The 22381-nt window shown below is 31.6% G+C and overlaps 3 protein-coding genes across 3 annotated transcripts; 1 reads left to right on the top strand and 2 right to left on the bottom strand.

Moving 5' to 3' along the window:
* Positions 1-665: 665 nt before the first annotated feature.
* On the bottom strand, positions 666-2342 carry LOC101211149 (zinc finger CCCH domain-containing protein 2). Its single transcript, XM_004136793.3, has one exon. It carries the CDS (start codon positions 2212-2214, stop codon positions 1048-1050), a length of 1167 nt encoding a protein of 388 aa, XP_004136841.1. The 5' UTR covers positions 2215-2342; the 3' UTR covers positions 666-1047.
* Positions 2343-7236: 4894 nt separating this feature from the next.
* Positions 7237-9180, bottom strand: LOC101211399 (probable protein phosphatase 2C 58). The gene is made up of 5 exons (XM_004136794.3): positions 9018-9180; positions 8561-8830; positions 8170-8446; positions 7921-8075; positions 7237-7742 (listed from the first exon to the last, which is right to left on the bottom strand). Exons 1-5 carry the CDS (start codon positions 9051-9053, stop codon positions 7605-7607), a joined length of 876 nt encoding a protein of 291 aa, XP_004136842.1. The 5' UTR covers positions 9054-9180; the 3' UTR covers positions 7237-7604.
* Positions 9181-16641: 7461 nt separating this feature from the next.
* Positions 16642-21604, top strand: LOC101211649 (protein TPX2). Its single transcript, XM_011660453.2, has 19 exons — positions 16642-16948; positions 17444-17526; positions 17609-17728; positions 17814-17857; positions 17939-18202; positions 18281-18377; positions 18476-18667; positions 18748-18921; positions 19022-19084; positions 19167-19247; positions 19335-19490; positions 19573-19707; positions 19800-19880; positions 19968-20087; positions 20293-20459; positions 20565-20673; positions 20791-20850; positions 20966-21060; positions 21156-21604. The coding sequence occupies exons 1-19, from the start codon at positions 16783-16785 to the stop codon at positions 21271-21273; spliced, it is 2325 nt and encodes a 774-aa protein (XP_011658755.1). The 5' UTR covers positions 16642-16782; the 3' UTR covers positions 21274-21604.
* The last annotated feature ends 777 nt before the right edge of the window (positions 21605-22381 follow it).

Here is a 22381-nt window from a genome sequence, read left to right on the forward strand (position 1 = left end):
TCGTTTGAAACCGAATTTAGCTACCGATTTCAACAAATCAAAACAATTGGATGTAATAAAATTTGGGCGAGGGAGAGATCTATAGTTATGATAACAGAGGGTCAATAGTAAGAGAAATGATGAACAAAGACTCAGAATCAAAGAAAATAGATGAAAGGCTTCTTCTTATACCCTCCCTTGCATTTGCGAGATGAGAGAACAGAAAGAGTGAGAAATCAAATTAGGGCTTCATCTCCAAATAAAACCATAAATGGAAAGCTTAAGCTGCGAAAAACACTGAAAAACCTTACTGTTCATATCTACATCTAAATAATAACCACACAATTCATATCTTTTTTTAAATAAAAAAATAAGAAGTCTTTCTAGTTCTCAAAAGTGATTAAAGCCAAAAAAAATCCAATCAAATTCACATTCATATCTATATCTAAATAACAACAAAATTACAAGTTAAAAAAGGACATAGAAAACAAAATTTTAAAAGAATTAGCATCTGTATATAATGAGCCAACTAAGGTAACTACGAGAGCTTAAATTGAACTTTTTTTAAAAACAAAATTAAGAACTTTAAAGAGTGACTTGTAAAGTAAGTTATTATGTTATTTTGACATGCAAAGCTCTAAACAATATAACTATCAGATTAGAATAAACAACAACAACAATAATAATTATAATAAAAATGGTGAAGAAAGTTTAGGATTAAAATTACATTAAGAGAAATTAGGAATAATAATACACAACAAAAACAGGAAATTTTTTGCAAATTAGATCTCTCACCTTCTCACCTCTAATCCCTTCATCTGAGTTCCTAAATACAAACATAAACAAAACAAACACAACAATTCTCTAAGTGGAAAATGAGCAGGCAGCTGCTTTTCCCCCCTCCCCTCAACAATTTGCAAAACAATAATTCACAATCATTATTCATCACTTCTTTTTTACACCTTCTCACCATATATATAATAATACTGCGCTATATATACGGATGGTGTAATATTTACATTTCCCTCGACCAAAAAAAAGTATTAGTTTTCTTCGTTCTTCTTCACTTTACATCAGCAGATCATTAACCCATCCCAGATCTGGATCGGAGGCAGAGGTGGAGGCCGAGGCGTACGCGGAGGCCCATCCATTATTATTATTGTTTTCAACGGAAAATTTCACTGACGCGGTGGAGACATTTGGAGTAGAAGGTGAGAGAACGAACTGCAGTTGATCTTCATTGTTGAGAGAGGAAACATCGATCCAAGGGATTGTTTGTCTTGGACCGGAAGCCGCGGCGGCGGCGGCGGCTAAAGTTGCATTGGCGTCATCCATATTCATAGATTCGATTGAGCTCATGAGCTCAGTCAGTGCATCTTTATAGCTCAAAACTCCGTTTAACTTAGACTGATCAGGATTGTACCTGGAAATCGGGGAAAATCCGTTTATAGGTTTTCCCGGCGAGTGCGGGGGAGAGTGCGGCGGAGATAGGTGAGACATTCCGAAAAGCGTAGAAGTCGGTGAGGAAGTAACGGCGGCTCCACCGCAATGACAAAACAAACAGCAGTGATTAGAAGCAGAGGCAGTAGAGGGAGATCTAAGCGAAGAAGAACTTCGTTTATTATTGGGCGAAGAACAAGAACCGGTTTGGAAATTGCTGACAGGAGGCAAAAGACGAAGCTCACGAGGTGAATGAGCAAAGAAACAAACCTTCCTCTTACAATTCTTTCCATCTTTACAAGCTTCAGTCCGATACCTGGCCGGATGAAGCCAACACTCAAAAACTCCATGAGCGAACTCACATCCATCACCACGACCACAACCGCCGCGACGAAACTCCGGACACATGGTACCAGAGTAATGAAAGCGACGAGGATCACGACGTCGTGCCTTCTCTCCAGGATGAGCAAAGGGACAATCCGTCCAATCATGACTCCGACTACGAGTACACCGCCTTACCTTAAACTCATACATCCGAAAATGATCTGAAGAATAGGGATCCCCATCTTCCTCTAATTCATCCTCACCATTAAAAGGCAAAAATTTCTGCAAAAGAGATTCAACAGCATAGGAAAAGCGGGGTGAATCAGAAGACATTTCAAGGTGGTTCTTCGTAGGGGGAAGGTTAATGTGGTGAAGAAAAGAGGAAGAACAGGAAGAAGAAGAAGAAGAAGATTGAAAAGAAGAGAAAGGGGATTTGTTGTGTTGGTGATCAGCACAAACACTACTGCTCATTGAGTTTCTCAAGGGTAGAATAAAGGGGAAATGGGAAAGATCAAAAGGGGTAGAGGAAGAAGAAGAGAGAAGAAGAGTATATATAATGAAAGAAAGAGAGAAAAGAGAAATGAGGGTATGGGTATGGGGCACAAAATGCGTGGCTTCATAACATTTGGGGTAAGCATGCAAAAAAGGGTATGTGGCGATATCATACGCTTCTCTTTTTCAATTATTTTGTCTTTATTATTCCCAATTATATTTAACTATATAAAGTTTTTGTTTTCGATTTTCTAAATTATTTTATCCCCTAATTTCTTCATTAATTATATTCAAAACTGTTTCCCATCTCACCATAAAAGTTGTTTTGGAATTTTGTTTACTGTGTTTGGACCTCCCATTTTGGCACCACTCCGCCATTCTAACATCTTTCTTTCTTTATTTCTATTGTGCCTTTTCTTTTCGTACTTATCTACCACATTAATACATCTCATATACTCTTTTTATCATCACTTTCTTCTCCAAACTCCCATAGGATAATTTTACAATATGCTTAATTGCAACCTTTGTCGCCTTCTCTTCCTGATTTCCTCTACAATTTTCCATATGTTTTTTTTAATCCTTTCTTCATATTTTGGATAACTATGCTATTATTTCCATATATTCCTCTATTAGTTACCATCCATCAAACTATTTGCTACACTTTTTCTTATTTTACGTTCCTCATTTATACTATAATACTTTATATCTTCTGTATGTCTATTTTATAATAAATTTTTTCAAGCATAATTTAAATTTACATTGACTTTAAGGTTATAAAGAAAATCTTTTATTTGAAGATTTAAAGAGTTATAAAACGATTCTTTTGATGCGAGTCATGTTAATGAAATTTTGTGAATGACTATAAAAAGAATCCTAAAAAGTAACCAAATCTAACCAATTTTTTCTTCTAATTTATGTGTTTTTAACGGTTAATAGCTACAAAAGTTATATTTTTCTATATATAGTTAATTTTTATTAGTTATCTTATACTAAGTATATAGTTTGATATTTAAGTTGTACTAATAATAATACAATCAACCATTTATAACCTCTAGTTAAGAATTATATGATACCAAGCTAATTAAGTTTAACTTAAAATTAGTTATATATAATTATAGATTATTGTTGAAGGAATATGAAATATAATCAAGGATATAAAAAAATTAATTCTTGTAATTTTGATTTGTTTATGTTTGCTTGGTATGTGATAAATATATATGATGAATTGACATAAAGAGTTTATTAGTTGAATGAGAAAAGTTTGGATAATGATCATAATGATCAAAATATATTTTGGTAATAAAAAGCCAAGCAATAGGGCTTTATTGATTAGATTATGCTACAAAATTATTATAAGGTTTGGGAAATCTCTAATTATACTGTCTCTGATCTCTAGCAATATTGAGTTGGCCCAACCATATGAAGCTTCTTCATCTAAAGTTAACCTATTGTTATTTATTTACCTTTTCCACTATCTTGTGGTATCTACCAAAATGCTTTTCTAATAATTACTTGCCTACATCAAGTTTCTTTAATTTCTATTTCTACACCCCCATGGCCCATGTCATGTGCTTTGTAAAATAAACTTATACTCTTTTATTAATTATTCTCTACCAATTTCAATGGCTCAAACTCACTTTCTAGATGTTGATTTTGACCTAAAAGATATAAAAACTCTAGATGCTTCCTCTCCCTACCTTGTACTTTATCCCCTCCTTCTCACTTGTAATTTTAGGATATATATAACTCCTTTTCTTTTTAGGACTTTTAGAAAATGTTATAAAAAAGTCTATTAGAGCAATTTTGTTTGTAGTGTACACAAACTTTGGTATGAAATTTGGAAAAACAATATCTATCCATGGTGAGATTGACACTAAGTTATTATGTACATTCAATCAAGTTATTCAATCATAATTGGATAGATTTGATATATCGAGAATGAGATAGTATTTAAATATTACTCCCAAAATTTTGTTTATAATTCTTTAGGCAAGAAAAGGTAAACAATACCCAAATTCCATTTCCTAATTAGAATAAACATAAAAAGAAAAGTTGAAATGGTTGTACAAAAACCTTCAACATTGTGTAAATGAAACTTTAAAGTGAAAAGGCGTCCGAATCTTATTGTATAAGTGAAGAAATTTTGAACATATTGTAAAATTTAAATGCTTGAAGTTTCTTGAATTTCAATTATTAAGTGTAAAAGTGACTTCTATTTTATTGCTTTTTTAAAAAAAAATTATGAAACCCATTTCATTTTGATTTTGTATTGGTGGGTTATCTCACACATAATATATTACATGTAACGTTAGAATGACTTTTATAAACAATATGCATTTAGTCTCATGGATATAATATTCTCTCTCTGTGTTCTCTAAGATTTGGTTAAGCCATTCCATGGGCCGTACGTCGATCCAAATGGGCCTACTGTTCGGGCACAATTATATCAAGCCTTACTTAATACTCACAAAGCCCATTAATTTAACCCACATTCAAGCCCATGGACCAAAGACACCAAACGTACAAAACTCCAACCAAATAATAAATAATAATTAATAATAAGTATATAGCAATATTTTAAGAAATTGCAAATATAGCCATTTTTGTAAACTCTTACACTTAATTATTTTGAATCTAATTATTATATTTGCAACTATAAGAAAAAATTTAAAATATCATATCTATCCTTATATTTGAGAGGTTTATTTGATTTTGTGGACTATTATTGATCTTTTAAGTTTTTAATAAATCTTAAAGGTGTTCTTGTACAATTCTTTTAAAAAAATAATGATAATAGAGTTCATGTCACTACATTTTCTAAATTGTAAAAGTAGCAAATTTAAAAGCCAATAATCCTATGATTATTGTCTGATATGATAGAACTAAGACATGCACAACGAAAAAAGAATCGAAATTCAACCATAAATGCACTTAATTAACAAAAAAAATCCTAAATTGAAAAATAGGGTTTTTAGAATACTTTCATTTGAAGCTCCATTTTTTTTTCTCCGAACAACCACTAAAGTTGACCTACTATCCTCTGGACTCAAAATCGAATCGTGGGACCCATTGAATGAAAGAATAAGAAGAGAGAAGTAGATGGAAAAAGAAATGGGCTTGGTAAATTTTCTTTCTTCTTTTTTTCTTAAGTAAATAAGAAAAGAAATACAATTTGGTGTGAGAGCCAAATTAAAAAATAGACAACCCATCAAATGAGTTCAAAGGCCCTATTTATAGGAATTTTGCATGCAATACTAAAACCCAATAACTTAAAGTCCACTTTCTCTAGTGGATTTTTTGTCTTCATCGAAAGACAACACATATCCCACTAGAGATGGTGAGATTATGGTCAAAGGGCAAAATAGTCTTTTGGTCAAAAGTCAACATTTTGACTAATTTTGACCTCCCGATCATGAATCCACATTAATTTTCTTAAAATTCAAATCATATTTGAATATATTATCGGCCAAAGTTTGACTTTTCAAAGTCAAAAGTCAGCATTTTGGTTTTTTTACAACTTTGACTATTTTCATCATTTTCGAGCTTTCGAGTATGAATCTGTATTCATATTTATCATATTTAAACATAAAGTTCTATTTCAAATCTGCAATCCAACAGCTATATCAAATATATTTGTCGGTTTCTTTCTCTTCTCCAAATTCGACTAATTCTATCACACTGTTCTAAGTTTATTTCATATGAGCTAGCAGGGGAACTTAATGGACCTATAGATCATGGGCTCCAACGATTTAAGATTAACGGGCTAAACTCTTTTAGACCGAGTTAATTAACATTCGTTAACTAACGGGTCATACCACTAAAGTCTCGTAGTTGCACTCTCCTCACTATAAATATATTTGTGTCCATTTGATAAAACCATTATCAGTAAGTTAATCTTTCATAGGTTGTTCATAACCCCGACTGGTTCAAAATACTGTTTTACCTTCAAGACTACATCTTGCTCCTTACGTTCCACTAATCCACTATTGAATAATTGATTTAAGGTCCAACCTATAAACTTAATCCCTCTCAGACCAATGAGAAGATGGGGCCCCTTGCTCAAGACTTGAATTCAGTACTTAAGAGAATAACCTATCTACTAATCCTAAAGCGGATCAGAGTTTTGTCTTGCATCCTATGTCCTCAACTATCCACCCGATCTTACCCCTAAAATGGGAGGCTTATTGGGTCAACACTGATGAGTTGCCTTCACCTATGCAGATCTAAGAATAATCTCGTGTGAACAAGAGTTTAGAGTTAGCTTATGATTAAGATTAAGTTACCTATATTATCAATAATCAAGATAGTCAGTTTTAAACAATAAACTGTGTTATAACGTAAAAGTGACTATTTCATGGTTCAGTCTTACGTAAGTATTTTACATAAGATTCCCCCACTTTCATGTCTATACATTAACGATTCATGATCACCTCGTTTGTATTTACTACAAAGCGGGTCACATCCATAGTTTCTCTAAATAAGACACTTAACCATTATTCATATATTATAGATTATTTACGCTATATACTCGTACTTGATCCATGTTTATGTCTCTAGTTCAAGTTTACTTAAAAGTACTTAGTTTATTTGATTTAAGATTATAATATTCAATTTCTTAATAACGGTTTTATTGAAAAGAATATGATTACAAACTACGAGTTTTGGGACATAAAATTCAACATAGTCATTTGATAGTCTTATGATTATCATATAATATCACTAGTTTTGTCATATTCGTAATATGCAATAAATATATATATATATATATATATATAATATATTATGAGTTGTATTTTTTCTAGATGTTTTTGTCATTTGATGTAATTCCCAGTCTTAAATTTAATTCATCAATACTAATTTTTATCAAAACTTACTAAATAATTACATTAATCTTTTTGCAATGAAATATGACACATGTGAATATATATTTAAAATTTATATTGAAAATGTATTTATAATATTGTATACTAGTAAATATGAAAAAAATCAATCATAAACAAGTGATAGGAACTAAATTTATGATCCATTACAAACTAAAATTGAACATCGAGAAATACAGTGACTATAGTTGAAGAAACACCAAACTCGAAACCAAAGAGGTATTTCAACCAAACGACCAAAAAAAGAAATTATTTGAATGGTTGTTACAATATAACTAATAATTACAATTTACACTAATGATTTAAAAGTACAAAGAAGAAAAAAGATTTTGAATTGACACTACAATTATTACAGAATAGTCACGTTGAATTTATAAGTGATTTACGGACAGTAGCCAATAGGCAAACAAATTTACTGTCCAACATTATCGACACTTTCATGGACAATATATATTCTATTTAAAATGTTGCAAAAGGAAAAAAAAAAAATCATCGAAACCTAACAACAATGCACGATATGTCATCCGTGCTTTTCCTAGAAATTGCTTCGTCGATAAGTCGTTTGGCTGCTAAGGTCGCATCCTTTACATGTCTAATTGATTCTACCGCTTCTTGATTTGTGATGACCTATAATTATTCATATAAAATCTCAAATTAATCATTTTATTATTATAAATTGTTAAAGTATTACTAATAAAAATATAAAATTGCAAAATATTAAAACAAAATCTATAGAATTCTTACTTCAATATTTTTTAAAGTAAGTACGTGTAGTAAATATTTAATTGAAGGGTGGGAGAGGGACCTTCCATATGCCGTCGCTGGCCAAAATCATGAACTCCGTAGTTTCGTCAACCGTTTTGACTTCCACGTCAGGTTCTGAGCTGAGGTGGATTTTCAAGCTCTTATCGCCAAATGCTCTGGCAACTGCCAATTGACCATCGACACGAGGAACATCGCCTGAAAAAGATTCCAACCGTTTACACCCAACTCTAAATCTAATCTTCTTAAAAAAAAGAAACTGAGAAAGTTTCAATTATGATTTGAACTAAACCTGGAAGATTTGATACAAAACCACCACGGCTTTCGATGTCTCTTTTCTCTTTACTGGGTTCATGGTCAACGGAAAGTTGGTAAGCGACGCCGTTTTTGCACAAAACAGCTCTAGAATCTCCGACGTTGGCAACCACCAGTTTATGAGCGTCGATCAAGATGGCAGTCACAGCCGTTGATCCTCCTTTTCCAAGTTGCTTCACTTTATCCAATATCTCTTCGTCTGTTTTCTTGTATGCTCTTTTTATTGCCTTTCTTGTTTCGCTCCACAAATCACCCTTTCTCCAACAAAACAGTTTCACACTTATCAAAACTTGGAACATTTTTGTAGTAATTAAAAAGAAATTTCACAGTAGAGTTATTTGTGTGGGTGTGTAGATATATATATATACCTGTTTAAGGATGTTATCAAAGAGATTGTTCTGCAAGAAATTAGCAACATCATGTCCCAGATGTCCATCAAAAATAGCAAACAGACCCAAATCATGTTCGTTGACTCTCTTGAAATCGGTGACTAAATAATCTTCCATTGGATGTTTGGCTTTTCCCTTCACCAAATAACTCCCATAACTTACATTATTATTAATCTTTGCCGTCGTCACTTTCCCTTTCCCTTTCCCTCCTGTATCCGCTGCCGATGAACTACAAAACCCTGCCTTCACCTGATTACACACACAAAATATTATTATAATCTCTCTCCTCGATACTTATCTTAAAATTTTCTAAATAACTTCTAATCGATCAGAACCCCAAATAAGATTACTCTATAAAATTAATTTAAGAAGATGGGGAAATTAAAAAACAACAACAACAACAGCAGCAATAATAATAACATTTTCGCAGACCAACCTTCATCTTGTGGAGAATTTCTCTTCCGGTTGTCATTTGGGTTTGTAAAATTAATTTGTTGAACACAGAATTATTGGGAGAAGTTGTGTAGTAGAGAGAGAGAGAGAGAGAGAGTTTTAACTTTTAGAGAGAGAGAAAGAGAGGTGAGATATAAATAGATAGGTTTGACTTTAGGAGTTGTGATGAGCTGTGGATTCAACTATTTTATTTTATTTATTTATTATTGTTATTATATATATTTTTTACATTTTATAAAAGATAAAAAGATTTCCGCTTTCAGGAATGTGGAACGTGTTTTTCCTTGAAAAGAAAACGCGTACTTGCCGACGATAATATTTCTTTCTCATCGTTTTTTCTACTACTTATCATTGGATAATTTATTGATTTAGCAATGCTTTCCTCACAATAACAATAATCATTGTTTTTCCTTCATCAATAATGAGAGCAGAGACGATCGATGTTTTATTTTAATATCTATGTTAGAGGTGATCTTCCTATTTTCTATAATTTATAACATTTTCTTTTTTGTTTTTATAGCAGAGTTTCTCTTGTAAGATTAAAATAAACATAGTTGTGATATTAATTAATTCCATTTCTCATTTCACATCCTTTTAAATAAGTTATATATTTCTACCACCAATGTTCATGTTTTGTAAATACTAAATATTTGGTAGAACTTCGTCTTTTGATTTTTATGATGAGGAGAAAGTGATAATTTAACCCAAATAATTTATAATTGTTGATTAGATTAAATAGTTTAAGAACTAAATTATAACTAGGATAAATTTTAAGAAATTATAGATACATGAAATTTATAATTTAACGTTATATTTAATTAACAACATGTGATAATATAATGAGAATATAGATTAATAATAATCTTGGATCTTCTCATAGTAATTAAAAATGTTACTTTTACTACTAAGAAGAGTGAATGGTAATCCTAATTTTTTTGAAGTAAGAAGCAGAATAACCTTTAATATGTTTATTTATTTATTTTGAGAAAAGCAAAACAAACATCTTTATTTATTAATTATATTGTGAATGTACTTTACCGATAAAATAAAATTAGATGGGAAAGCAAAATTGGTAGGTGATACAAGTCACAGTTTGTTTAGACACATGTGGCACATTTTCTTTGACGTGGTCCACCTAAGGAGAGCCATTTGGCCTCTTGGAAATAATAGAAGAAATGTATATTAAAGTGAGTAGACAATGATGATATGAAATTAGAGGTGTCAATTCCGAGTTTAATTAATCAAACTTGGTTGGTTTAAGTGTATATAAAAGCATAGACATTGCATAAAATTATTATTATATATTATGGTCATGAGATTAAAGGTTGATGGATCATCCATTATGGACCAAATCTTTTAACATTTCTGCATGTCGATGGGCAATTTCCAACCTACTTTTGAACTTTATGCAAATCAAATATGTTAATTAACATTACTATATATATTTATCCACTATTTTTAACTTTTTATTTTTCTTATGTTAGGTAGAAATTAGTGAAATGCCTTTTATTTTTATTTTTGTTCTCCACATTTATTTTTAAATTTTGGTTATAATACAACATTAAACATGCTCGAGCATGTGTTAGAGATTTGGGTGGAGTTTGAGCAGTAGTTTTCAATTTAAAAAGTATAGCCTTGGTATTGTTGCAATCTTTAATGTTTATTAACATTATTGTAATGAATGGAATGTGTTAATTAGTTGAGTTGTGGTTAGTTTAACTTCTTTAACAATTGTTTTATTATATTTGGTAGAAAAAAGATAAAAAAAATATTGTTTTTGTTGTGTTCAAAATATATTTTATAATTTATGGATAAGTTAAATTCATATGTACGAACTTTGTCATTCTCTACTACTCTTTTCGTGTTTGATAATATTAGGTTTCATCTCAAAATCAATTGATAATTAGAGAAGTAACTCATTTATCATAAAAATAAGTGTGAGTTTCTTTAGTTTTTCTAATGCGAAAACCTCAACATATCTCCTTAAAATGATGTCGAGTTTACCAATTTTGATCAGATCTCAATTTTATTTTACTGGATTGAATGTCTATTTTGGCTTTAAGAGCTTTTCTAATAAGAGAATACTGCTACAAATTTGGCCTTTTTTGATATGCAAAGCACGTCAAAAAATGTCTATCTTGATGGTCTTTGGCCATGATAAATTTTCTTTTATTTTCTCAAATCCACCTTAGGTTTATGCTAAAATTTATAAATAGTTTCTACAAATTTTTAATGCGGGACTGAGGATTTGAATCCGGTTGAGCTAAGCTCGTGTTTTTCAACTTCTACAAATTTTAAAAACCTTAAATTACAAACTTTCAATTCAACTCATCAAAGTTCAACATAATAACTAATACAATTTTGATAAAGTCACTTACTTCGATCTAACTATAATTACAACAGTTAACTTTTTAAAAAGTAATAGTGTATTATTGATGTATAGACAATAATAATTGAAAAAAAAGTAAAGTTTTAAGAATATTATTGATGAATATCGTACCTGTTTTTTAAGTCCGTTAACGAGGGTCCGAAGGAAATAATTTTTATTTTTTATTTTTTTATGGGTCTTGCCCATGATCTTATCATAAACTCAGAATTATAATGTTTTTTTCTTCATGGGCAATGCTCATCAAGATATCATTCTTCGTCCATTAAGAATCCTTAGACCTATCGAAAAAATTATAAACCCATCAAAAAATTCAAAACAAATATATTAATTTTTTTTCGATGATGGCCATTGCAAATTAAGAAAACCTATTGAACTTGACGAGCCTCGTCCATCAAGAAATCTATCTAACTTGATGGACATTGTCAGTCAACTAATATATTATCTTGATGTTTATTATCCATAAAAAAAATAGTTTTCTTGACGTTTGTGGATTATTAACAAAACTAAGGGAGCTTTGCTAATTAAGAAAATAAAAAATTCACATTTTTTACGTTTTTTCGTACTTCTTCAACAAAATAAAGAGACTTTTCTTGATGTACATAACCGTCAAGATAAATATTGTATCGAGAAAAATATTTTTTCTGATAGTTCTTTGTCATGACCATCAATAAATCATAGTTTGTGTGCGTAAAGAAAAACCAAATTTATAGTAACGAAAATAAGGCTCATCTATTTCATAAGAGTCAGATTCTCAACATCTCAAACATTCGATTCAAAGATATAGAGATTTGAATTTTCATACCCACGATGTTACCTCGTGCTTCAAATGATTTGTTTCTTTATGTGTCTTACTTGAATCGTCAAATTAGATGCATTTAATTGTAATTTTTCATTTTCTTATAATTCTCTAAAGTTGTTGTTTTTGTATCTTGACTTGGAAACGATAAGACTCTTTGCTCAGTCTACTGATTCAATACTTTTTGAAAATAATAATAATAATATTGATGGGGATATGATAATAAATTGAATTTTCCCTAAAATTTCTCTCTATAATTTAATGTCATTTCAAGGCAATAATTTAGGTGGACGTTAGGTCAAAGTTGCACACTAGAAATGTCCAAATATTTATTACAATAATGATACCCATCCTTCCTTGTTCTATTCTTCATGCATAGGATGGGTTTTTCTTTTTATTACTATTATTATTTTTCAAAGGTGGAGATTTAATTTATTATTATTTATAGCAGGGTTCAAATTTGTTACATGGCTGCTCACAACTATTTTTTTAATTAATAAAATGGCTGCTCAATAAGTTCTATATACAAATAATACGAATCTAAACTTTAATAATCCAAATATAGAAGCTCATATCATCCTTATATAACGGAATCCTAATAGCAAACTAATTTAGAAACAAAAATGATAATAAATATTTTTCTTTTATTTTCATTTGATATATGTATTTATTTGGATACGAATATTATATTTAAATATAAAATTTATTTAATTTATTAGGTAAAAGACAGATTTAAATGTAGTTAGCAGCCGAAGCTGCGAAATTATTACTAGCCTTGTTGATATTTTGTGCCACGTGGTTGGTTTACTTTGCCCAATATACATAAATACACAAAGGACCCAAAAGTCTTTCTCCGCCCAAATTTTGTAAAAACAAATTATATTCTTTTCAAAAAAAGAAAAAAAAATGAAATCAGCTACATTTGTTTTATTTAAAGCACATAATTTTCTAAATATAAATATAATTTCTTAAGAATTAGAGAAATATGATTCTAATAAATAGCTATCATTAAAAATTTATAATTAAATTATAAATTTAGTTATATCTTTAAATTTTATCTAATCTTTTTTTTTTAAAAGTAAAACAGCTGAATTCATTAACCAATTCTTTTAAAAAATAAAACAAAATTTAAAACCTTTAAAAATACACTACTTGGTTTTTAACAAAACAATAAACTTAGAAATGGAAATGATGTTTATAAAATAAAACTAACAATTGTATTTTTTACTTTAGAAAATTTACATCCTTATTCTACCCCATTCTACCCTATCAATTTTCGTTTATCTCCACGTTCTATTTGAAGGAATAAATCAGATTTTGTTTTTTTTTTAAATAATTTGTGGAGAAAAAAGAAATCGAACTTCCAACCTTAAAATTGATAAATACTTATAATTTTGGTGAGATCATGTTTTGATTAGTGAATGATCATTTTCATCAATTATTTTTTCGTGAAATATGGATATTATTTGTTTGGAGGTCAAGAGGTTGTGGATAAATTATTAGCCATCCTCGTAGAAAAAATGTGTTTTATGTTGATTAACTTTTCTTAGAAGTTGGTCCCACGAGCACTATTCTAATTTGGTATGAGACATTAATTACCAATTCAATTATTATCGTTAATAGTCAATTAGAGAGCTTAACTTCAACTTATTTTTCTAAATATTTAACAACAACAATATATATACATATTATTTTACGTCAAATTTTGATGAAGCAAGACGTATATGATAATAGTAAATTTATTTTTAAGAGGAAGAGAGTTCACCTGCAAGCAAAGAGGAACATGCACACTGATGTGATGTAAGGTATAATCACTCCTATGCTTAAGTTAGAAGGTTAAAGGAGAAGAGATTATTTGATTTTGAGTGAAAGAACTTACCTCTTTCATGCACCACTCGACCTTATAATTGATAGATTTTGTCTCATTCCTATCCTTACTAGGTGCGTTTGTCGTGTTCAATCCCTTTTTAACCCAGCCTATATTGGACTTTCGATCACTTAGGCCTCCTCTTGGGCTCGACCTTGATAGAGGTCAAGGTCGACCAAGTTTGACCTATATATTTTTGAACTCATTTCTTTAGTAATCCTTCTATTTTTTTAAACTATTATTCTAACCCTAATTCTTATAAATCTAGCTATATAATTTAACCGTTTACCTCTACACTTATTCTTTAGAATTCAAATCCTTTGCATTTGAACTAATTTTTCTTTTTCATGAGTGCTTGTTTCATTTATTTTTTTTTCCAATCTATATTAAGCTAAGTTCAGCTTTCATATTTGATAAATATATTGCATCTATTATAAATTTGAAGACAGTTTTTTAATACAAAAAATTGAATAGTATTTTTTAAAAGTTGCTATCTATATATATATATAAGCTTAGGATTTAATTTGATTAAAGCTAGTTGAATTTGGAGGTAAAAGTTGATTTTCTCTCTACAAAATGTATTAATATTCTACCAAATTGGACGTTAGATAAGCAGTAGAATTTCACCTTTTAATCCATTTATGCTTCCACAAAAAACCCAACTTCTCTCAAGGGAAACATTTATTTTAAACAAAATTAAAGATTATTGATCTTCAATCAAACACCAAAATCAACTATTAAATAGCTTTGAAAAAAAAAAAAAACTAACATAAATTTCAACAAACAGCCCATTCATTTAATGATTTTTCTATGTTTGACTATTATATGATATGTAATAGTAAATACATTGAGTGATCCTAAAAATACTTTTTAAAACAATTCTTTAAAAGGAAGACCCTTCAAAATCAAGACTTATTCAAGTTTAAGATTGAAAATTTTAATAATATATACATTTTTTCTGAGATGAATTAAACCGCAAAAATATTAAAATTTATAAGTTTTCTAGACCATTCAAATAAAGAAAAGAACACTCTAAATAGTCAAAAGTGTTTCACATGTTTTGTAATTTTCAAATCCAACAAAATTTACTATTGATTAATATGGAGGTCCAAAATTCTCTACTACACGTTAAAAAAAACCCATGTGTTTATGGTATTGAATTATATTCATGTTGATGCGTCTTCTTTTTGTTTGAATTTATTGATGATAAAACCAACAAGAATAAAACGAAACCTTAACATAATTTTTTTTTTTTGTCCACCTTAAGGTATGAGGTTCAAACTTCCCATTCTACACCGAATAAAAGAAAACTCACAAATAATAAATATTTACAAACAAAATAAAAAGCTATCTAAGAAATAATTATTTATGAAATGAAATTTTAGAAAATTTTCTAGTTATTGTAAATTTGAGAAGCAAAACGAGACAATTTGAAAACTCGAAGAATGATGAAATATAATATAACATTAAACATATAAAATAAATAAATAGAAAAATATGGAAATTCAAAGGGGAATCGTGAGGTGGATTTTCTCACCAAGGTGTATTCCTCCTTCAAGATCAACCAATTACCAATATTTATCAACAAGTTGGCAAGTAGGTGGTGGATTACATGAACACTGATAATGTGTAAGATCGAGACATGAATTGTTGAAAATGACTATTGGGCTTAGGCATGTGCCAAAGGTTAAAAGATCGAAAAAGTCTTTGCGTCACATTAGAGAATTTAACAATGCTTAGAGGTTATAAATATCAAGGCATGCTAGTTGTGAGACCAAAGTGTGTTGGTGGTGATAATATAACCTTATCACCACATGTGTCGTTCGTTTGTTGGGTAGACAGGTTCATGTTTAGATATTAAATTTAAATGTTTTGATATTTGTGATTAAAATTACTTTTTTCGTTTTATATCCATTGAAAAACCGTGACTGTTTTGGTTTTCTATTCTTCTCAACTTGATCTCCATCATCAAATTTGGTATAGATTTGAGCTTTTACTCTTCTTATTATTCTAAGCAATTTTCTTGATTATAATCCATATTTATGCAAGTACACACCTAAATTTGGAGGTTGTGTATGAACCATGTAAGAATGAATGTCGAAAAGAAAAATTACGTTGTAGACGAACCACTACCATGAAAGCAATTATCGTGTGATGATGATCTTTAAGTATGGAAGCATTTATCATATGACCGTGGTTTTAACCAATTCATTTTGACCATGGTCTTAAGGGCATAAATGTAAATATACAGACAATTTTATATGAATCAACCAATTTGGGCCATGCCTTGTACGGGCTTGCAATGCATTGTAGACTTGTAGTTGGGCTTGGGCCTCGTTTCAAGTACATCGACGTCGTCGTTTTGATGCTTTTGGAAGTTGGATGTTATCTGCTTTGAAACGACGTCGAATAGTCGTAGAATGAAATATAGCCGTTAGAGACTAGAATATATTGCCAAAGAGCTCTCCCTAATATGGCCGTTGGACAATGCACAATAATTTGAAATTTCTAACCGTTAGAGATACCAATAAACGTTTATACTTCTCTCTTCTCCTCATTAATCACTTTCACTTGTGCTTCTCTTCGACAATAATACCTCCTCATCTTTCTCCTCCAGACACGAGAAATTTAATACTTCTTTCTTCAGTTTTCTTCTAAATTATCTCTGCTCTGGAGAAGGAAATTCAACTTCATCCATGGCTACGCTTGACGATTCTTCTAGTAGTGATCTGTCGATTATGATTGATGAAACGTATGAATTCTCTGCGCCTCGCTTCTTTGATTTCGTCAATGGCGAGTCTGAGGAGGATAAGTGCCAAGCTGAACTCTGGTTCGACACCGCTCTCACCTATGCTCCTTCACGTATGTCTCATCACTTTTAACCTAATTCTTCTTTTTCTTTCTTATTGGTTCTTTTTTGTTTCTTGAAGTGGATTTATAACGATTGAGTCGATCTTATGGAATTTCAGTTTCATTTCGGAAAATTTTCTAGGGTTTTGGTAGTTGCTGAGGGAGTGTACGTCTGGAAATGTATAATTTGATGAGATTCGATGAGGATGTTTAGGAAATGGAACCTTTCTTTTTTCCAAATTAGGCAGTTACGAAAGTTCAATAGAGCTTCCTTTTGACCTTGAAAGAGAATAGAATCTGCGCATCTTTTGGTTTGAATTAGTGTAAAAGTAAGTAACAGTGAAATTTGGAGTAACGGTCACAAAACTTTAAAGCAAATCAAGCCACTTCTTTAGGGCACCGAATCAATGAATCGTTGTTATTTTGTCAATTGAAATGGATATTCAATTAGTTTATGGTTGATTTAAAACAATGAAGATAACTTGAATTCCAATCCATTTTTTACAGCTTGTATGCCCAAAATCAAGACTGCTAGATCGGTCAAGGTCGAGAACTTGTGCGATTTCAACCAAGCGGAAGAAATGCAGAAGGTTGGGCTTTCTTTCACTGTTTATAGTATCTATATCGCATATGGACTTATTTTGAAGGGTCTTTGATACATATATATCACAGGATTTAGAGCAATCTGGTACAAATTCTGTTGATATCGTTGATCCAACCACATCTCAAACTGTAATTCTGCCAAGTGAAACTAACAAAGAGCTAACTCCAAATGAGCCCAGAGAAGAAAAGGTTTGTTATCATTATATTGATATAGAGTCACTAACCAACTTGTCACTTGTTTTTTTCGGTTCTTGATCGTAATATATTTTTTCAGGCATCTACCCAGAACGAAACTACTCGTACTTGTGAAGATGAAAGGTTAGTTTATTTGTTCAATTGGTTAAAGGGGGCCAAACTTTCTCACTCTCTTCTTTGGCTAACTTTTCCGTTTTCGTGTAGAGGAACTTCTTCAAACGGTGGAATCCATTCGAAAGATAATGAACAGAAGAGGAGTGGATTATCTAAAGTTCAAAATGAAGCTTGTACTCCACTTCCAACTTCGAGTACTTACAAAGGTGAACAACGAACTAAAGGTGCCACTTCTAAGAAGCACGAGACAGCAAGAAAGATTGCCAGTATGGTGAAGAACCCATCAACTCTGAAAGCCAGAAGCCATTTGCAGTTATCACAAACCAAAAACGTTAAACCAAATAGTGTGAAGAGGTTAGATGTTTATGTTAATTTTCTGTATGATATCAGACTTTTGATGGTAAGGAATGTGCTGATCAAACGTTTCTACAGGGAAACTAATGTGAAAGACACAAGTGGAACTTCATCTTTAGCTCAAGAGAATCAGGCAATTAAGCGGCAAAAGTTAGATGGTGGTCTGTCTAGACAGGTGACTGTTTGTTGTTACATAGTTTGATCCTTAAAATTGTGTGTTGATGATCCTTAGGCTGTGACTGATATAATTTCCATGAACTCTCTTTGTTTCAGATTCTTAATGTCAAACCCCATACTTTGCCCCATAAGTCAAAAGTTGGCACCTCTAATTTGTGTTCTTCAGTTGCTGTCAAAACTAACAAAGAAGAAAGAAAGATGTATGTTCGGGAACCAGCACCATTCGTTTCAATGGCTGAAATGATGAGGAAATTTCAGTCAAGTACCAGGGATTTATCATTGCCTCATGTAAATGTCTTAATTCAATCCTATGTTCTCTCCTCCCGCGTCTCATTTTTTCCACAGTGACTGATCACTTCTCTTTACAGGATGCTGGTAGTTTTACACAGACGAAGCCCAAATTGACTTTGACTAGGCCCAAGGTCCCTGAATTTGAAACAGCTCAAAGAGTTCGCTCTACCAAGGTGAAGAGTTCAGCTGAGCTAGAGGAGGAGATGATGGCCAAAATGCCCAAGTTTAAAGCTAGACCACTCAACAAAAAGGTAAATATAGGCAACTTGACACCATTTTTCTTGTCTTTTTACATCGTTATAATAGGCACACTGAATATAATTTTCCTGCTCGTTATTTTATGCTGTGTAGATTTTGGAAGCTCCCAAAGTACCTGCAGTACCGAGGAGCACACCCCAGCCTCCTGAATTTCAGGTGACAGAGCCTAAAATAAAACAGTGATGGAGAATTTTAGAGCCTCACTTCGATTGACTTACCGATTACATGATTGTTGCAGGAATTTCACCTTGAAACAATGGCTAGAGCGAACCAACATGCAGATTCAGCTTCAGTAATCTCTACAGAATCGTCTCGTCAGGTTTTAAGAAGTCCATTTTAGTAGTATATTACCTACAACATCCTTTCAGTCAGCTAAATCTAGTGGCTATTTCAATTTTTGCTTCAGAATAATCAATGGAAACCTCATCTTACCGAACCAAAGACCCCTGTTCTGCACACATCACTGAGGGCTCGTCCACCACGAGCTAAGAGTTTCCTTGAAATTGAACAAGAGGCGCTGGAGAAAATTCCCAAGTTTAAAGCAAGGCCATTAGATAAAAAGGTGTGTACTTGACTACATGAAAACAACAGTACTTGTTTATGTTCTATACGATTGATTTGTCTTCATTTCTGATATGCTGCAGATTTTTGAAAGTAAGGGGGAGTTGGGGGTGTTCTGTAACATGAAAAAACATGTAACAAAACCGCAAGAATTTCACTTTGCAACCAACGAGAGAATTCCTCCAGCACCTACTGTCGTTGCTGATCTGTTCGACAAGGTAGTAGCTGTTCGATTTCTTAAAGTTCTAAGTGATTAGTATTGTTTGTAATTTCAAATACGTTATCATCTTCTTTAATTTTGGTCTTGCAGCTCTCAATAAGTTCTGAAACTCGCAGCGAGCTTCCGTTGCCAAGAAACACCAGGCCAAACCCCTTTCACCTTTACACAGAGGTAAGTTACCAACCAATCTTATTAAGCTACAAGGTCATGATTGAAGTTCAAAATTTTTCACCTTTTGCTTCTTGTGATTGGCATCAGGAAAGAGGAGCAGAGAAAGAAAGAAAATTCTTCATGGGACTTTGGCAGAAGCAAATAGAAGAGGAAAGAGCCGCCATTCCGAGGGCGACCCCATATCCTTATACCACCGATTATCCTGTGGTAAGTACACTTGAATGATATGCTATAAAAGTTTTTGAGTGTGAGTTGATCAATAATTTTAAGATTGGTATTAAAGTAGGTGGTTAGAAAGATCCTCCTTAGACATCATGATATTAAATTTGTTTTTAATTGTAACAATTGATTATTTGAGAATAACCAACAACTTGTCAACTTGTCAAGTAATGAATAACTGTTGTTTGAGCAGATTCCACCAAAACCAGAGCCCAAGCACTGCACAAAACCTGAACCTTTCCAACTGGAAAGCTTGGTGAGGCATGAGGAAGAAATGCAAAGAGAAATGGATGAAAGACGGAGAATAGAGGAAGAAGAGACCAGAATGAGAATGTTCAAGGCTCAGCCGGTTCTGAAAGAGTAAGTAACACTTCATTTACTTTTACACATATCATAAAAACGGAGAAAGGCAGGAAATTTAAAAGCCAGAATAAGGATATTAAGTGTATTCTGTAAACTTGGCAGGGACCCAATTCCACTACCAGAGAAATCTCGGAAGCCCCTCACACAAGTTCAGGAGTTTAATCTTCATGTTGATAATCGCGCTGTGGATAGAGCAGAGTTCGATCAGAAGGTGCTGTATATATAATATCTATGTGTGTTTGGATTTCTCTGAAGAAAGCCCCTCACACTTTCATAATAATTACAAAGAGAGTTTTTGTTTGCTAATTTTGAAAAAACCCTTTGACAGATTAAGGAGAAAGAGATGATGTACAAAAGATACAGAGAAGAGAGTGACGCAGCAAAAATGGTTGGTTCCATTCTCTTCAGATCTTTTAGATTTCATTTTCTTGCAATAACAAGCCAAATCTGTTCCCAAGAAAAATACTTAAAACACACGTATCCATATATATTTTCATTTTCAGGTGGAGGAAGAGAAAGCATTGAAACAACTGAGAAGAACATTGGTTCATCATGCTAGACCGGTCCCCAAATTCGACCATCCATTTCACCCCCAAAGGTCAATTAAAACTCAAACATCTTGTGATTATTTTGCACCAAAGTCTTCTTTTGACTGATTTGATTATCTCATCATCATCTCTTCCTTTAAAATAGGTCTGTGAAGGAAACTACAAAGGCAAAGTCGCCAAATTTACGTGTCCTTCAAAGAAGAAAGGAGAGGGAAAATTTGATTAAAGTTGCAATGTCCAGCCCTGCAACTCAGTTGAGGTGAAACAGACCAATGTATGTTATATTGTTCAAGAACTCTTGAACCCTCCATGATAGAGAGATTATTCAGTTTATCTCATATGTGTGTACCAGTTTTATATCGATTCAAATATATCAGCATGTAAATAATTAACTTTGGGAAATTAGAGTGTAGAGATAATTTCAAATTCCTCTTTTTTTTTGGACAAAAACTTGTAACGAGTAACCACTGGGAGAGATGTCCACCGTCCACCACTCCCTGTCTCCATCCCCAATTTTCGTGGGCGAGGTTCCCCAGGCATCATGCAAGGATCGGTTTTCGAAAAAAATATTGTCCTTTTTTTTTTTAAGTTTAATCTCATTTTTCAATCCACATTTACATAAATCTATATACATTTTTAATGTTGTTTTATTTTTTTTATAGAATATTATCTATTTTCTTCTCTAAAACCATTAAAATATCTAATTCTAGCAGTTGGTAAAAATTAAATTTTAATTATTAAAAAATATATATTTAGAAATTCATCCATAGAATTAAAAAATTAAGACAAAAAAAAAAAAAATGAAAGATCAATCCATGCTTCAATTACATTTTAAGATATGATTTTTTAAGAAAAGTTTACAAATCACATACTCAACCTAAAAATTGGACTCGGAAAAAAAATAAAGAAATGGAACCGAGAAAAGAAGGAAATAAAGAATACCAAAATAGGTGTTTTTTATAATCTTGTTACCTATTATTAAATAATAAATAAATATATAATTAATTAATTATATTTTTAATCGGGCTGTTCTCGGTCCCCCGTGTTGCCAACCGAACAAAATTTCCCATATATTCGAAATTCTCATTTTATTATAAAAATTATTGTGTTGATGAGAAAAATATCCGTAGTGGAGCGAGCAATAGCAAAGCCTCGTGTGAAATCGGAAGAGAAAGTTACGTGGACACCTCAGGGTTGTAGTTTGTTCTTCTTGAGCTTGCACAGATTCTAATTTGGATATTAATAACACATTACATAACCTTGACAGAAAAAACTAATACAACATACATAACCTTGACAGAAAAAACTAATACAACAGAAAATAACAGTCTAACTTTGTAGTTTCTGTCAAGGTTATGACATTGACAGAAA

This window comes from Cucumis sativus, chromosome 7 (genome assembly GCF_000004075.3).
Source record: "Cucumis sativus cultivar 9930 chromosome 7, Cucumber_9930_V3, whole genome shotgun sequence".
Classification (NCBI taxonomy): Eukaryota; Viridiplantae; Streptophyta; class Magnoliopsida; order Cucurbitales; family Cucurbitaceae; genus Cucumis; species Cucumis sativus.

Excerpts from the sequence above, each read along its gene's own strand:
- LOC101211399 (XM_004136794.3), bottom strand. The coding sequence starts at position 9,053 with ATGACAACCGGAAGAGAAATTCTCCACAAGATGAAG. Across the intron at positions 8,447-8,560 it reads TTGATAACATCCTTAAACAG|GGTGATTTGTGGAGCGAAAC; the intron begins GTATATATATAT and ends TGTTGGAGAAAG. Across the intron at positions 8,076-8,169 it reads TTTTGTATCAAATCTTCCAG|GCGATGTTCCTCGTGTCGAT; the intron begins GTTTAGTTCAAA and ends AATCTTTTTCAG.
- LOC101211149 (XM_004136793.3), bottom strand. The coding sequence starts at position 2,214 with ATGAGCAGTAGTGTTTGTGCTGATCACCAACACAACAAATCCCCTTTC.
- LOC101211649 (XM_011660453.2), top strand. The coding sequence starts at position 16,783 with ATGGCTACGCTTGACGATTCTTCTAGTAGTGATCTGTCGATTATGATT. Across the intron at positions 19,491-19,572 it reads CAAGGCCATTAGATAAAAAG|ATTTTTGAAAGTAAGGGGGA; the intron begins GTGTGTACTTGA and ends GATATGCTGCAG. Across the intron at positions 21,061-21,155 it reads CATCCATTTCACCCCCAAAG|GTCTGTGAAGGAAACTACAA; the intron begins GTCAATTAAAAC and ends CCTTTAAAATAG.